This window comes from Ailuropoda melanoleuca, chromosome 16 (genome assembly GCF_002007445.2).
Source record: "Ailuropoda melanoleuca isolate Jingjing chromosome 16, ASM200744v2, whole genome shotgun sequence".
NCBI classification, from domain to species: Eukaryota; Metazoa; Chordata; class Mammalia; order Carnivora; family Ursidae; genus Ailuropoda; species Ailuropoda melanoleuca.
In genome coordinates, this window is record NC_048233.1 from 59,166,919 (window position 1) to 59,182,133 (window position 15,215).

General features: G+C 33.4%; 1 protein-coding gene across 3 annotated transcripts in view; it reads right to left on the reverse strand.

The window, feature by feature from the left end:
* Window positions 1–1,592: 1,592 nt before the first annotated feature.
* Window positions 1,593–15,215, reverse strand: part of KIF18A (kinesin family member 18A) — an 81,248-nt gene continuing 67,625 nt past the window's right edge. For all 3 annotated transcript variants that reach the window (XM_034645501.1, XM_002920431.4, XM_034645500.1), the window contains 4 exons: window positions 10,873–11,314; window positions 9,972–10,079; window positions 4,196–4,305; window positions 1,593–2,208 (listed from right to left, as the gene is read on the reverse strand). In XM_034645501.1, coding sequence (XP_034501392.1) covers window positions 2,126–2,208; window positions 4,196–4,305; window positions 9,972–10,079; window positions 10,873–11,314 — 743 coding nt within the window. In that variant the 3' untranslated portion in view covers window positions 1,593–2,125. The remainder of the gene's footprint in view (window positions 2,209–4,195; window positions 4,306–9,971; window positions 10,080–10,872; window positions 11,315–15,215) is intronic.

The following is a 15,215-nucleotide window of genomic DNA, read 5'->3' on the forward strand; positions in this document are numbered from 1 at the left end:
TCTCCCACTCCCCCTGCTTGTGTTCCCTCTCTCGCTGGCTGTCTCTCTCTCTCTGTCAAATAAATAAATAAAATCTTTAAAAAAAATAAAAAAAAATTGTTCTATGGTGACTTATTGAATAGTATTGTTCTAGTTTAAATGCATATATTTTCTCTTTATTCATATATTCAAGTTTTTTTTCCCCATATTCATTATGATTTCTTCTCCCTACTTTGTCCTTTATATGGTTGCATTGCAAATGTGTTATTATTATTACAGAAGGCAAAATGCCTAGCTTATAAAAATGACATATAAGAAAATCACTCACTCATTCTCAACCATAAAAACTGAGATCTTGCCATCTCAACATGAATGGACCTTGAGGGTATTATGGTAAGTGCAATAAGTCAGACAAAGAAAAATGAATACCATATGATTTCGCTTATATGTGGAATCTTAAAAACAAAATAAATGAACAAACAAAGCAGAAACAGACCCATAAATACAGAGAACAAATTGGTGGTTGACAGAGGGGAAAGGGGTGGGAGAAGGGGAAAAAAAAATCACTTACATCTTATGGTATGAGGTAGACCATGAGGTATGGTCCCTGAATTCTGTTAGCCTAATTCATCAGTACCTGGTGAAAGAATATCTTTGAAACACATAATTTCCTAAAAAGATGGAAAGGAAAAACAGGTGAAAGTGACTGTTAAACAGGCAACACCACTTGTTTCCTAACTTTAACAGTCTCTTATGGTTTGTCTTCCTCTCTGGTTTCATCTTGTTTCATTTTTTCCTCTCTTCCCCTATGATCGATCCTCTGCCTTGTTTCTTAAATTCCACTGAGGGTTGCTGGAGGGGATGGGGGTGTGGGGATGAGGTAACTGGGTGATGGACATTGGGGTGGTATGTGTTGTAAGGAGCACTGGGTATTATATAAGACTGATGAATCGCAGACCTGTACCCCTGAAACAAATAATACATTATATGTTAATTAATTGAATTAAATTAAAAAAAAAAAACAGGCAACACAGCTAATGGCTTAATGACAAAGGGACCCCAAGGAAATTGTGTATGGTGGATCTCCCTGTGACAGATTCTGTGTGCACATCTATAAACATGGAACTACCAGAGTCAGAGTTGGAAGGAACCTCAAAGATCATTACTGCATCTCATACTCTCCCAACCAGATTGTAAGTTGAAAGACATGACTAAACTGAAAGGCCTAAAATGTTTCAACTGGTTGTTAAGTGGTTGTTTGCTTTGGTGGAACAGTTCCCAGGCCACATAAAATTAAAAGTGTGTTTAACCAAATATTTGTTGCATTCAGGAGATGAACAGGTCAAACAAGGCAGGTGAAAAATGATTTCGTTGCAGCCCTGTGTACTCCCTATAGGAGAAGGAATGATTAAAACTGTCTCACTATCATTAAGGAATATATGAATCACTTTCAGACTTGGTTCTAGTGCTATATATCCTGATCTAATCTGAAATACAAATCTACAAAATTCACATTTTATATAAAATAATAGTTGAAAGTGTGTAAGGGGTACTAACAAGACAGAAAAGCAAACACTGTAAAATCTATATCTTTAATATACTGAGTAGCAAGGAACAATATTAGTATTTTATTCATGAAGACTACTTAAATAATCTTTACAAATTTATGGGCACATATATGTACATTTGTACATCAAAGTATTTTTGGAAAGTAAAGTCCTATCTATGATTAAAATAATGTACGACCAAATATATCCTGGGCCATAATTTTATCACTTCTAAATTCTCCTTGTTTAAAAAAAACCAGTAAGGATAATTTAACTCACTATTTTCTACAATGTCCTAATTCACTTGTAGCACAGTAAAACTGATGTGCCACCACGCCTGCTTAGGGATTAAAAAGGGTAACAAATATTTTAGTAACTTTATTAAAACATAACCTTTTCTGTTGAAATTTAATATTTGCTTAGAATACAAAAGAACAAAGCAAAGAATTTTATTTTCTGCTTGCTGAAGGTATTTGGGTAAACCTAGCTTTAAGATGGTCTTCTTCCAAAGGTTTTAAATAAGTTCCTGAAAGGGCACTGGCAACAAATCCTTTTAAAAGGAGACTTGTCAATTCCATTTTCCTTGATTTTGAAGTGACTTATCTTAGACTTCCTTTTGAAATACTTCTTCCAAATTTTCTAGCCATGCTTGGCTTTACTTTATAGATGTTTCTTTTATGGTCTAGAAAAGAAATAAAAAGACATACAAATATGGTAAAAGTATTCAAAAAGAATTCTCACTATTCATTCAAGTTATAAAAATTTGTTAAAATTATATCTATAAGAAGAAAAATTTATTCTTAAAATTCATGGTTGTTAACTAACATGATTTAAAATATAACACGAAGGAAACGTTAACAACATTGGTTTAAAAGTAGAAATTCATTTCTCCATATTGCAAACTGAGTTTTTAGTGTGTGCATGTGTACACCCGACTCCCCACCCCGGCAGGTATCAAATAACATCACGGTATAAACTACTGCACTGAATTTTTGTTCTTTTGAACTAACGAAAAGATTATTCTACAAGCATTGTTTTTCTTTTAGGCATCATCATTTTTTCCCTCATTCGATGGATTACTTCCCTAAGGCTTCTAAACTTCCATATTTTTCCTATGTTTAGGAGCATAATCTGCATCTAGTACTTCCTTAAGTGCTAATCCCGATCCCATAGCTGTACACTGTTAGTGGAGAACTCAGTTGAACATATGCTAAGAAAGGCAGTCCCAGTTATCTCCTACCTTTTCTAGTAATTCCTCTTGTGTATTTAGGCATTTGCACTTGGATAACCTAATATACATAAGCTGCTACGTTTCCTTAATTTTCTAAGTGCTCCACTATCCTTAACAATACATAATCTTTCAACCCAGCTTTAGCTCTTCTTAGCTCTTTGGCAAGCAGGGCAGTTTATTATCAACTCCTACTTCTTTCTATGTAGAATTATTTTATGTACCTCTCTTTATATATGAGATATTTGATGCATTTTATACCATTCTTAGAAAATATGCATGTTAGAAAAGCCAAACCTCTTTTTGAGAAGTATCATAAATTTATTATTTGGTTGTAGAATTATGATTTCCTGGAGAATTTTTTCAGGAGACCAATGGGGCAGTACATATCCATACCAACTGCACATACACACTGTTAAACACTACTAAGTTTGGTGTGCTAAACCAAATAATCATAATAAATTTTACATTTCAGGACATTATTGTTTGATTTTTAAAATTTGCACTGAAGGATGCCACTGGCTACCACAAGAAGTAAGGATTTTTCAATACAGTTTGGGAAAGCTATTGAGAAATTTTATATTACTCTAATGAAAGAGCACTGACATAAAAAATAGCAATAGTTTTCATGTTATTCTTAGAAACCCTCATTATCTCATGAAACCCTATAAATTCCAAGTGCTGTAATTACAAGTTCCTTTAGGGAAGAAATCAAACTGGGTCTTAATGATCTTGCTATCTGTCATAGAAACTAGCACATATCAGTGCCTAGTAAATAAATACTTCTTAAATGAAGTCTTAGGAATTATAGTGTCAGAGAGAAAGAGATCTGGACAGCAAGGCCCAGAAACTGGTTTGTGCTATATACCTCTAACTTCACTAAAGGTGTGGTTTTGTTACTAAAGACTCAGGTCACCACCATTTGCAATTGAGAGGCTGTAGTCATCCCCATCAGCATCTTTTTCAACTTGATATTAGGAGTTACAGTATGACTGTAACTAGGTACAGACTGAAGCCTGGCAATAATTGTACAAATGAGTCAGAGGGCAAATTATTAAAAATGTGAGAAATTTCAAGTAAAGTTTATCTGTAAAATATAGTTAATCATTAACCTATTAAATAATACATTTAGCTAATTATTTCAATTATTAAATTATTTATGAATTCTTCTGTAGTATGAGGCAATATGAATAACAAAAAGGATACAGAATGTAGAGTTAGAAGTCTGGCTCCACCATGAAATACCTGTGTGATCTCGGGTATTTTCTATTTTGTGTCTTAACTTTTTTTTATCTGTAACATGGATAATCACACTTACCATCTAATAAATGTGATGAGCAGATAAAAGGAGATTCTAATGAAAACACTGTAAGAAAATGTAAAGTACTATACATGCTTGGTAATCATGTTATTAAATATCAAATTAAGAGCTGATACGTACCCACTGTCGGTCTGTTTTCTTGTAAGTGCTTTTCACTTGCATTATCTTGTCGAACACGTTTGGCAAATCCAGAATTTACCTCAGCAGTTAATGAAGTATTTGATGAAGAACTGTAAGGGAAAAAAATCTTCTTTTTTAGTAAAGCATTTTTAATAAATTCTAAAACATATTCTATATGCGATAAAGATTAAAGAGAAAGTGAAATAATAAAATAATAAGTTGCAAAATCCCATAAAAGTAATTGGAGGTACTGGGGCGTCTGGCTAGCTCAGTCATTAAGAGTCNTCTGCCTTTGGCTCAGGGCGTGATCCCGGAGTTCTGGGATCGAGCCCCACATCAGGCTCCTCCGCTGGGAGTCTGCTTCTTCCTCTCCCACTCCTCCTGCCTGCTGTGTTCCCTCTCNTGCCTGTGTTCTCTCTCGCTGGCTGTCTCTCTCTCTGTCAAATGAATAAATAAAATCTAAAAAAAAAAAAAAAAGAAGTAATTGGAGGTACTAAATTGGAGCTACATTTTTGGCCAATAGGGAAATTTGTTGTGATTTTAATGATGTTTATTCAAACTGGAGATTATGATTGTAGGTATATGTAACAATTCCGTAACAAAACATTTTCAGGGTGTTCTGCTAGAATATAAGCCAACGCTATTATTCATAGTGTACATATAAAGAGCATCTTGCAAGAGGTGAAAAACGAAGCTCCTATTATAAACTTGGAGCGAGAAACTTAATCTGGAGAATATAAGCAAATGACGTTGTTTGGAAAACCTTGTTTTCAAATCAAAGCATAGTAATAGGCTGAGAATCTCTCTCTGATCACTACAGTTATAGAAACTGAAATAAAAAGAATGACCTATTTTCATTTGTTTTATTTTATTTATTTTTTTTTAAGATTTTATTTATTTATTTGACAGAGAGAGAGACGGCCAGCGAGAGAGGGAACACAAGCAGGGGGAGTGGGATAGGAAGAAGCAGGCTCCCAGCAGAGGAGCCTGATGTGGGGCTCGATCCCAGAACACTGGGATCACGCCCTGAGCTGAAGGCAGAAGCTTAACGACTGAGCCACGCAGGCGCCCCTCATCTGTTTTATCTTAAAAAAATTATATCAATCTCATATACTAAAGGTTCAAATTTCCAACTCAATTCCAGTTGACATATTACTACTAAACACTTACTACTATGGCTTCATGTTATAGGATATACAAATAAGTAAGGCAGTAATAACCCCTGTTCTGAAAACTTACACAATGAATACATGCTGGGGAGGGGAGGAAATAAGACAAATATACCAAATACAAAGTAAAGTAAAACACAGTGCTATAGGTTTTCAAACTATAAGGAGCTGTAGGTTCCTGAATTTAAAAGTAGGAAAACAAAAAACCAAAAAAAACAACTGAAAGATTTTGTGGATGAGATGAGTTTGATCTGGGCTCTGAAAAATAACAGCCCAATCCTTAACCCAGAGGATCAAGTTTTAACAGGTAGGGTTGGGATGAGAGAGCATCCCCCCATCCACACTGATTCAAATAAATTAATTTTGGGGAGTTTCTCTTTAAAAAAGATGTCATATACCATTTTACAATTTGATACTAATTTGATTGTCAATTGCATTAACACTTGGAGGCTTCCCTTTTATGGCAACAATTTGCTCTTCTGGTAATCCTAACCACATGGTAAACTGATGTGGGTGTGTTTGTGAAATAGGGAGAAGATGGATTTGTTGTACGATTTCAAAAGTGGTCAGAAATGGCAATTTAATATGATAGGAAAGAGAAATAGGCATGAGCACACTGAATATTGGCAAAAATAACTCAACCTATGTACCTCAACTTTTCTAGAGCCTGTAAGAAAAATGATTATGGTGTAACAAATGGTAATTCTGCCTACTCTGTTCAAGAATATAAATGATACCTACCCAAAATGATAACAAAAAAGTATTAGTATTACGAAAGAAAGCAAATTCAGTTGCAGAAAATCTCTATTCCTAAAGGGTGCTAAATAAACTAAGTTACAATAATTCTGTTTTGGATACTAAACACCCTTTTTGGATAACATATGCATCAGTTGTTTAAGGCAAAAATTCTTTTTCGGTCATTTAGTGATTTTTCTTCAGGGATACAGATCATTGTCATTGGTTACTTTTGATAAGTGTTGGTTTTCCCAACAATTTATCTTAAAATTATCTTTTTATTATTTTATGGAATGATTTTTCACTTTGGTTAGTTCTAGAACATCTGTGTTTACTAATAAATTTTTACTGAAAATTAGGCTTTTGAATAAGTCTATCTGAAAGAAAGTTCATATTTCTAGGAATGAAAACAAAGCCTAATAAAATAAATTGTATATTTACATATAAGTACATTACATGCAAACATTTCTTAGAATTTAGATAAAATAATCTGCTGGTGAAATGTTTAACATTCATGTCATAAATTTATTTTAGATTTATGTTGGATCATAAAACAAGAATTAAAATTGGTATGAGTGAAAATTCAAATTATGTTAAAGACTATATTGAGAAGAAATTTAGAGACTCTTCCAGTTATGTGCCAAATATATTTCCATAACTATTAATGAAAGTTAAGATTTAGCCTTTTCTTCCCTTATATAAATAGTATGTTTCTACTTAATTAACAGACGCATCTCATATTCTTTCCGTTGAGATAATTTCTAGTTGGAACCATTAAATGTCTTTCAAAACAGACCAAAAATGTGTGACAAGTGTGAGACCCATTTCTGGGTGCTTAGAAAGATTATGAAACAAACAACCAATATACAACCAATACACAAAGCAAACAAACCCCCAAAACTCTGATTAATATAATTTATAAGTAAAATTTTACATATGGATATATTTGTATATTTGGCAGGCTGATTTAGTTAAAACAGTTTGCTACAGTGATATTAAATGAATGAAAATGATTAAAAATTTAATATTTTCAATTTAAGTAACTAAAAAATTGAGTTTTGTAGGTTTTTAGAATATCCAGTGCTTTTGGACTCTTTTTTTTCAGAGAGAAAACTAATACAAACTGAATAACATAACTATACACATGGAGCCTTCCCTTCATTAAAAAAAAATTAAAATATATATGTACACACACACACCCCCCTAAGTATGTACATAAAGCTGCTAAGTGGAAAATACCAGAGTTTATTACTCTCAAACTCATGTAGGTTTAATTGGGGAAAAGGAAGATTAAAAAAAAAAGTAATTATGTATATTTCTAGCATTAATCTCTTTTAACCTTAGTTAATGGCAGGATCTAATTATTGGTACCAGAGGGAATGTAATAGAGCAATTAATAGGCTATGAGAAATCTTACTTTCTTTATATGTCCTTTAATATTATTTCATAATATTAGTTGCTCATATGGAAGCTCTTTAATTCATCTAAAACCACTCTGACTACACAGTTTACATACCTAGACATTTCTTGAAAAACCATTTGATTCTGATAATGATTATGTGTACATTTTAAATTATTATTAGCTATAAGATTTTGCTACATCTTAGTTAACACAACAGAGTTGTGAGGAACCAGAAAAGTCACCAACACTAATTAATGGAAAAAATAACATAATCAACACAATGAAAATTAGTGATAAGATGATGATGGTTAGGTAGGTTCACCCATTAAGTGACTGATACCCATACATGAGTCAGACAAACTCCATCATTTAAAGTAGTGCCATAGAAAAATGCAGTTTTAAATGTCATGGATAGTTAGAGGCATTCTGGAAAAATCAGTCTATTAATTTTAAATCTACATTTCAAGGCATTGCTTTACTTTGGAGGGGAAAGGACAGATCTTAAATGCACCTATGAGATAATACTCTATGTGGCACAAATAGACTATTTATAAATTTGTTTAGACTAGCCCAGATGATAACAGGTTCATGGTGGAAAATAGGAAAAAGTTAAAGAGTTATCCTGTCTTAGATCTTACACTCTTGTCCCCTTAATCACATGTCAAAGAAAGAGGTAAAGCAAGTCAGAGCCATTTTACAATATAACCACTCACTATTCTCTTGTCATTGCACTCAATGTTGTGGGATATAAAGACTACATAATGGACTTCAAGTCATATAACTCAGTATGTTTAAGATTTTTCTTGTCTTTGATTTTTAGCTGTTTTATTGCTATATACCTAGGTGTTTCTCTTTGTATTAATGCTGCTTGTAGTTTGCAGAACTTCTTGAATCTGTGATTAGTTATCTCCTGTCAGTTTTGGAAAATTATTAGCCGGCATCTCCTCCCCCATTCTTTTTCTCATTTCTTTCTGGGTCTCACAATATATACGTGCTAGACATTTCTGTGTCCCATGTCTTTTTCACTCTTCTATCTTATCCCTTTGTATACTGGTTTAGATGTTTTTCTGTCAACCTATCTTCCAGTTCACTAAACTCTCTTCTGCTGTGTCTAATCTACTAAATTATTTTATTCTTAATTGCAGTAGATTCTAATTTTTCAGTTCTAGAATATTCATTTGATTCACTTTAATACAATCCAGTTCTTTGGGAAATTGCCACTATTTTGTTGAACTTAACCACAGTTAAATTTTTGAGGTCCCTACCTGATAATTTTACTCTCTAAATCACTTATGGATCTAGATTATTAGTCATTTGGTTCTGTCTTCTGACATACTTGGTAATTTTTGCTTAAGTGCTAAACATGTGAAAAAAAAAAAGCAACCCAGAACTGTAGATGTTCTAGTCGGTATATTTCTCCAGAAGGAATTTAATTTTCTTCTGGCTAGTAGGCAGAATAGAGATAGATTACCTCGATCCAAAAGGGACTGAGTTAGTCTGAGGTCTTGAGGCTTTGAAGAACTGGTCTATTTCCAGTTTGCCCTACTCTTAGAGCACAGGCCTTCAAGGGTCTCGAATAAAATCCTGACGTCTTAAAAGCACCTTTTCTTCTCAATATTCCCTGAACAGTTTTTGTGTCCTAGCCTCATAAGAATGTTAAAATTCTGCTTAATATTGTAGCTTCTTTCAGCTTTGTTTCTTGGCCTCTTATGAGTTCAGAATGTGGCAAATATCTTAAGGGCAAAAGCTACACACAGAATTATTTTGTTTCCCTAACTCACTGAGACTGCTGATAGCTATAGGCTTCCATTTCATGCTTGGTTTCTATACTTGATGCCATGAGTTGGCAAATACTAAATAGAAAAACAAGGCAGAGAAGCTTTGGCTTTCTATAGCTTGTTCTCCTTTCCTCTGGATTTTAGACCTTCAAGTCCTGACTGCCTTGGTTGGTCTCCAGTGTCTTGAAAGCAGCTGTCGGTTGTATTTTATCACCTTTTATAACTGTTTTTGATAGGTGGTTTGGTCTGATATAAGCTATATTGCCAAAGCCAGCAATTGAAGTTTCTTTACTCATTACATTTTAGTCATATGGCAAAATCCATTAAAGTAACATAATTTTAGGACTGAAGAAATTCATTAATGTATAAAAAGAAAAATACCAAATAAGTAAAAGTTGTCGCCAGAAGAAAAGTTAAAATTAAATGACATTTTTGAAGGCCAGAAGACTTTTCAATTATTTTTAATGATCTGGGATATGGAATACTTTATGTAAATTGCAAGTGAAATACTTGGGCTTTATCAAGATCTCCCTTTGATAATATAAATCCAGTGCCACATTTGGAGCAATTAATTATATGTACATTTAAATATGAATTCACAGTTTCATTACAAGAAATAAAAAGGAAGTGTAGGAAACAAAGTGGAAAGATGATCTTATGTAAGCACTGAGCCAGTTTATGGTTAACTGTACCTTGTTAACTTGCGTTTCCTTTTGGCAGCAGCAGTCATTGCCATGTAGGATGGTACTATGCTTGGTATAGGCAGAGGCTGTTTAGTTGAGAATGAGGAAGAGGCAAGCCTGTGTATTAGATAAAAAAAAAAAAATAAAGAGTAATTTTGATTTGTATTATGGAGAAAAAGGGGGCATACACTTTCATAATTAGAATACTATTTCGTACGAATATATAAAGAAAAATAATATTCTAGACTATGAAGTCTTTCTCACTTGCTCTGGGGTTTTCTTTTCTCTTTTTTATATCATAGAAAGAGCTGGTTTCAAGAGATTTTTGCATCCCAACAGCATAGAAAGGTGAAGGTATCATTCTCATATTTAGATTACTTGTGATTATAGAGATGGAAGTGTACAGGATACAAAATGAGAAGAAGTGAGACAAAATGAGAAGGATGTTAGCTTGGATGACATCTAGTCAACTGCACCTTAGAAATATGATGATTCAGGGTAAGCTGAGGTTTGCTAAACGTCAATAAAAAAATGTGAGATTTCCTTTAGTGAACATATTAATAAATAATAATACACATAGTAATCCTCTGATGATGGCTCGTATCATCTAACTTTGGATTATATAGAACAAACTAAATATATCTTAAGGTTTCTTCTAGCCTACCGAGGGTCAATCAACTAAGATCAAATTCAAGACTTTAAAATACTGTGTTAGTAGATTAATATTTAGAAAGACAAGATTAAATGAAGGTAAAACACTGACTTTTGTAATCAAGATTGCATACTTGACCCATGAAATAGACCTTAAATACAATTAAAGAAGAAAAAGAAAGCTATGGTTTAAAGGCTATGTAAATAACAAAATAAGAACGAAAACAAAAGAGGAATTGGCAAATACTCTTTTTTGCACCTTTGTAAAATGTTATTGTTTGATAGTGATTCTTGTTCGGGTAATTTACTCTTCAAGCTCCTGGAGTCTTCACGTATAGTAAATGTAGAGTCCAAATCTTCCTGTTCATACTCTTTTCTCCTGCTGACAGGAATATCCACTTCACATAACATTTTCAGAGAATTATCACTGTTTACATCTGAGCTGATGGTCTGAAACCCTGTAGTATGTGATGATGGTTTTAATAACGTCACTATAGATGAATTTTGAGACGTTTTTCTACAGTCTTCTGGCGTATACACAATAGGTTGAAGTTCTTTGCTGAGAGAATCATTGAGCTGTAAACTTTCAGACAGTGCAGACTTTTGGGGATGTTTTGCTTTCAAGGGAGAAGGCATTAGTTTTCTTCGGGCTCTTTTTTGTGGAGGAATTTTAAGTAGATTAGATTCACCTGAAGATGTGCCTATGCAATAAAATTAAAAAGAATCTCAATAATGTCACCTAAATAGTTTTCCAATAATCCTATCGGCTAAACAACAACAACAACAACATCACCACCACCAATAATAAAGTACATTTTCTACCAAATGATGAAAATTTAAAAGAAAGCTGGAAAGAAAAACAAAAACATAGGTTATTGATAACTTTAAATAATGTTAATGAACTCATTATAAAGGTATTCTAGAACAGAAATAATAAATGGCTAATAACAATACTGATCCCTAGGTACAGCAAAATTGATATTGGGGTAATCATGAAAACAAATTTCCAACAAATTCTAATGACACTCATAAGCAATTTCCAGCCTTTATGTTTGATTTAGATTTAAGATAACAAAAAAGTATTCAACAATCATAGGCACAGAAATTAGTAACTTGTTCTATTATAAAATGTCACCAGTTATTTGCTAATTGAGTGGAAGTCTAATCTAAATTAACAGGAATGATAATAACCAATAAAATTCTAGGTGAATGAAAGAATGAAATCTGTTACGATCTCAGCTATGGTCGTTAATTAAGCATTCTGATTGTTTCCTATACCATACATAATTCACAGGTTTTCAAAAATTAGATTAATACCTAGAGCTGAATGAACATAAGTTGAAGATGTGAGAGTACTCTTACACAAACCTCACTTGGTACAAGTAAGTCTCCCAAATGTCAAGAGGTCCCTAAGTTTAATGAACTTTTCTTAGCCCTATCCTACAACTTCTGTAGCTTTTCAAAATGATTTCCCTACTACCTCTCCAACATCTGTTAACCTTGTCTTCCGTCATCTGGTGAATGTATGTATTTCCCTAAAGAAATACACTCTTATTTGTAATTATTCTCTTGGCACTACTTTTTCAGTTATGTGAGTCCCAAATAACTAATTTTTACCATTTCCTCGCATTTTCCAACTTCCACCAATCCTACCTCTCCTAAACTTAAAATTAAGACAGAATTCTGTTCATGTCATTGTTCTGATTAAAGACTTCTAAGTGATCTTTAACATAAACATGATATCATCCAGAGACTGTCAGTAGGGAAATTCCTGTTTCTTGGTCCAAAATTGAGACAAATTGTTTTGTTTAAACTTAAGTTGAATTTCCACAATCTAGACATGCTTAAATATTTATCTCTCAAACATTTTTTTTTAAATATAGGAAGTAATGATTGATTGCATACATTAACAATAAACTTCATCAACTCGAGTGTGCTAATCTTGTATTTCTTAGCTAACTTTTTTCTGCTTTGCCTGTTTCATTCATGGTGAACTTCAGGTGCCTGACATGAAGTAACTTTGCTTCAAGTGTACTGTCCAGGAAAGAAACTACAATGTGTATTTCTGACCACGTTTTTAAATCATGCAATAAAATTCCCAATTGAGGTTAGATTTGCCTTATGATATAATACTTAAATAACACTGAAAGCTGAATAAGTGTTATGTATTTCAATAAAGCAATTTGAACTCTCAACCAAGTTAGAAAATACACTTATAACAATCACCAACAGTATATGCATTATTCTTATTATGTTAGTTCATGATAGGCTCTGCTATGGCTAGGTTGACAATTACCCTCTAGGAAAGACAACTGAAAAACAGGAAGAAAAATATGATCCCTGTTCTACTAAGGACTTTTACTTTTCTGAGAACTAGATAAATGAGATCCAGATCTTAAAATAATTTTCCACTCCCTTTAACATGACATTTGTCAAATTTTCCATTACCAGATATTTTTATACTAATGCTGCAGTGTAAAGACAGTTACTTTTCTCCACTGTGCTGCTACCACCAATTTGGTGGCTATTAATAGCTGGAAGATTAACTTCTTTTCCCCTGAGAGGCAGCAGGGGTATATAGAAGATAGAAAACTATATCGAGGATAGAGAGCTGAATTGGGAGTCAGGAGACTTGGATTCTATTTCTGGCTTCAGCAACAACTCACTGAGTGACCTTGGGCAACTCATTTAAGCACTGTGGGCATTAATACCCCCTACAAAAAGGGGATACTACCTTCATGTACAGGGAATTTTCTAGGATTAGATAGTATTTATGAAATATTTAGGGTTCAGAGAATGGCTCTAGAAATGTAAATATGCTTCAACTGTTAGCTTTACTACTTTCACAGAGAAAGTTGTAATTTACTTTCCAGTATTTTCTATCAATACCTAATGCACAGCTGTCATTAAAAGAACACATTTCAAACAATGTCTCACTTTCAGTTTATCAGATACCCAGTTTATCAAGGCTGATGATAAATTGTAATACAAACGAAAAATATTGTTAATGCATGCACATCTAAGTGTTCTTTGAAAATGCGGGCTTCATAACAATATTTTAAAATTTAAAACACAATGGAACATGTCAAGAGATACAGATTATCCAGAGTCACTATTTTTCTAGTATCTAGAGAGGGATAATCCCTGGAGTGGCATTGGGCAAATTCCCATGATGGTGGGCCGCTTTTCCCCTACTGCTTGTAAAAAACATGAAAATGGGGGTCTTCCATAAGACACTGAAGAAATATCCACTTGTTCTCTGGGATAATCTGAATATACACCTGACATCATATTTTGATATAATCAGACTAACAGTTTGTCTGTGAAATCAATAGCAATGTTATAATGATATATCTCTAGCCATAATTCTGCTCTCCTGGAAGGATATGATAACTTGAAGGAGAAATGTGGAGATGTGGTAGTTAATATAGATTCACACACCATTGTTTTCCTGAGCCTAGAAGAAGAGCTGCTACAAACATAGAGCATATGCAAAACACAAATCCAGAGGGTTCTTTTCTATTTATCCTTTCAATTATTAGATACATACATAATAAGAAGGGGGCAGAAAACAGATGGTCAATTCAGGACTACTTAGGCTGACAAGTTGCTCAGAAAGGTTCAGGAGATAACCTGAGCAAAACAAGATTTAAAGATTTAAATACAAACTCAACAGTCACTCTACTGTAACTACAAAGAGACTGTGTCTCCATTTAATCCATGAAAAGTAAAAGAACACAATAAGCTTAAGTTTATTGTTAATGTATGCAATCAATCATTATTTTCTATATTTTAAAAAAATGTTTGAGAGGTAAATAAGCATGTCTAGATAGTGGAAATTCAACTTAAGTTTAAACAAAACACACATTCCAGTTTGAATATAATTTCCAGAATATATAAATATAATTATATAATAAACAATCATTCTCCTTTAGCTAGTTAGGTGATAAAGTACATTAAGTGGAGTGTTGGGTTAGGGGCACTTTTAACAGGCTTTCAGAAACATTGAGTATGGTAGCTCTATGTCTATAAAAGAGATTTGCTGTACTTTTCCATTAGAGGATGTACAGTAACTTTCCAGAAGACAAGGCTTGGGGCAATTATAGTTTCCCCTGATTCAGCCTGGGAAAATACTATCTAACTAGATTCTGTGATTCTTGGGCCTACAGAGTGGAAATGATAAAGAAGGAACCTGGAGGCAGATTATAATTCCTTTAAAAAGTTTCATGAAATGAGAAAAGGAATCATGCGGTTACAGACTTTTAGAACAAGGGACTCTAATAGATGAGGATAATCAATAAAGTACCTCAGTAATGTGGGTGTCACACAGGAGAGGATAGAAAATTAAAATGCATTGTTAGAAGGTAGGCTCTTAAAAAGTGGGATCAAATGATTAGTAGCCACTTGGGAGGATAGCAAGTCCTCTCTCCTGGGCCTTTCATCTAAAAAAACAGCCCACTAAATCATATATATGAATATAGAAGGTAGTGGGTAGCAATGTTTCTTATGGTCTAGAAAAAGCAGTTTTGGAAATTTAACTCTCTAACACATTGGAGGTATATTGCATTTCTACTGACCTGAAATGATTATGATCCATGGCAT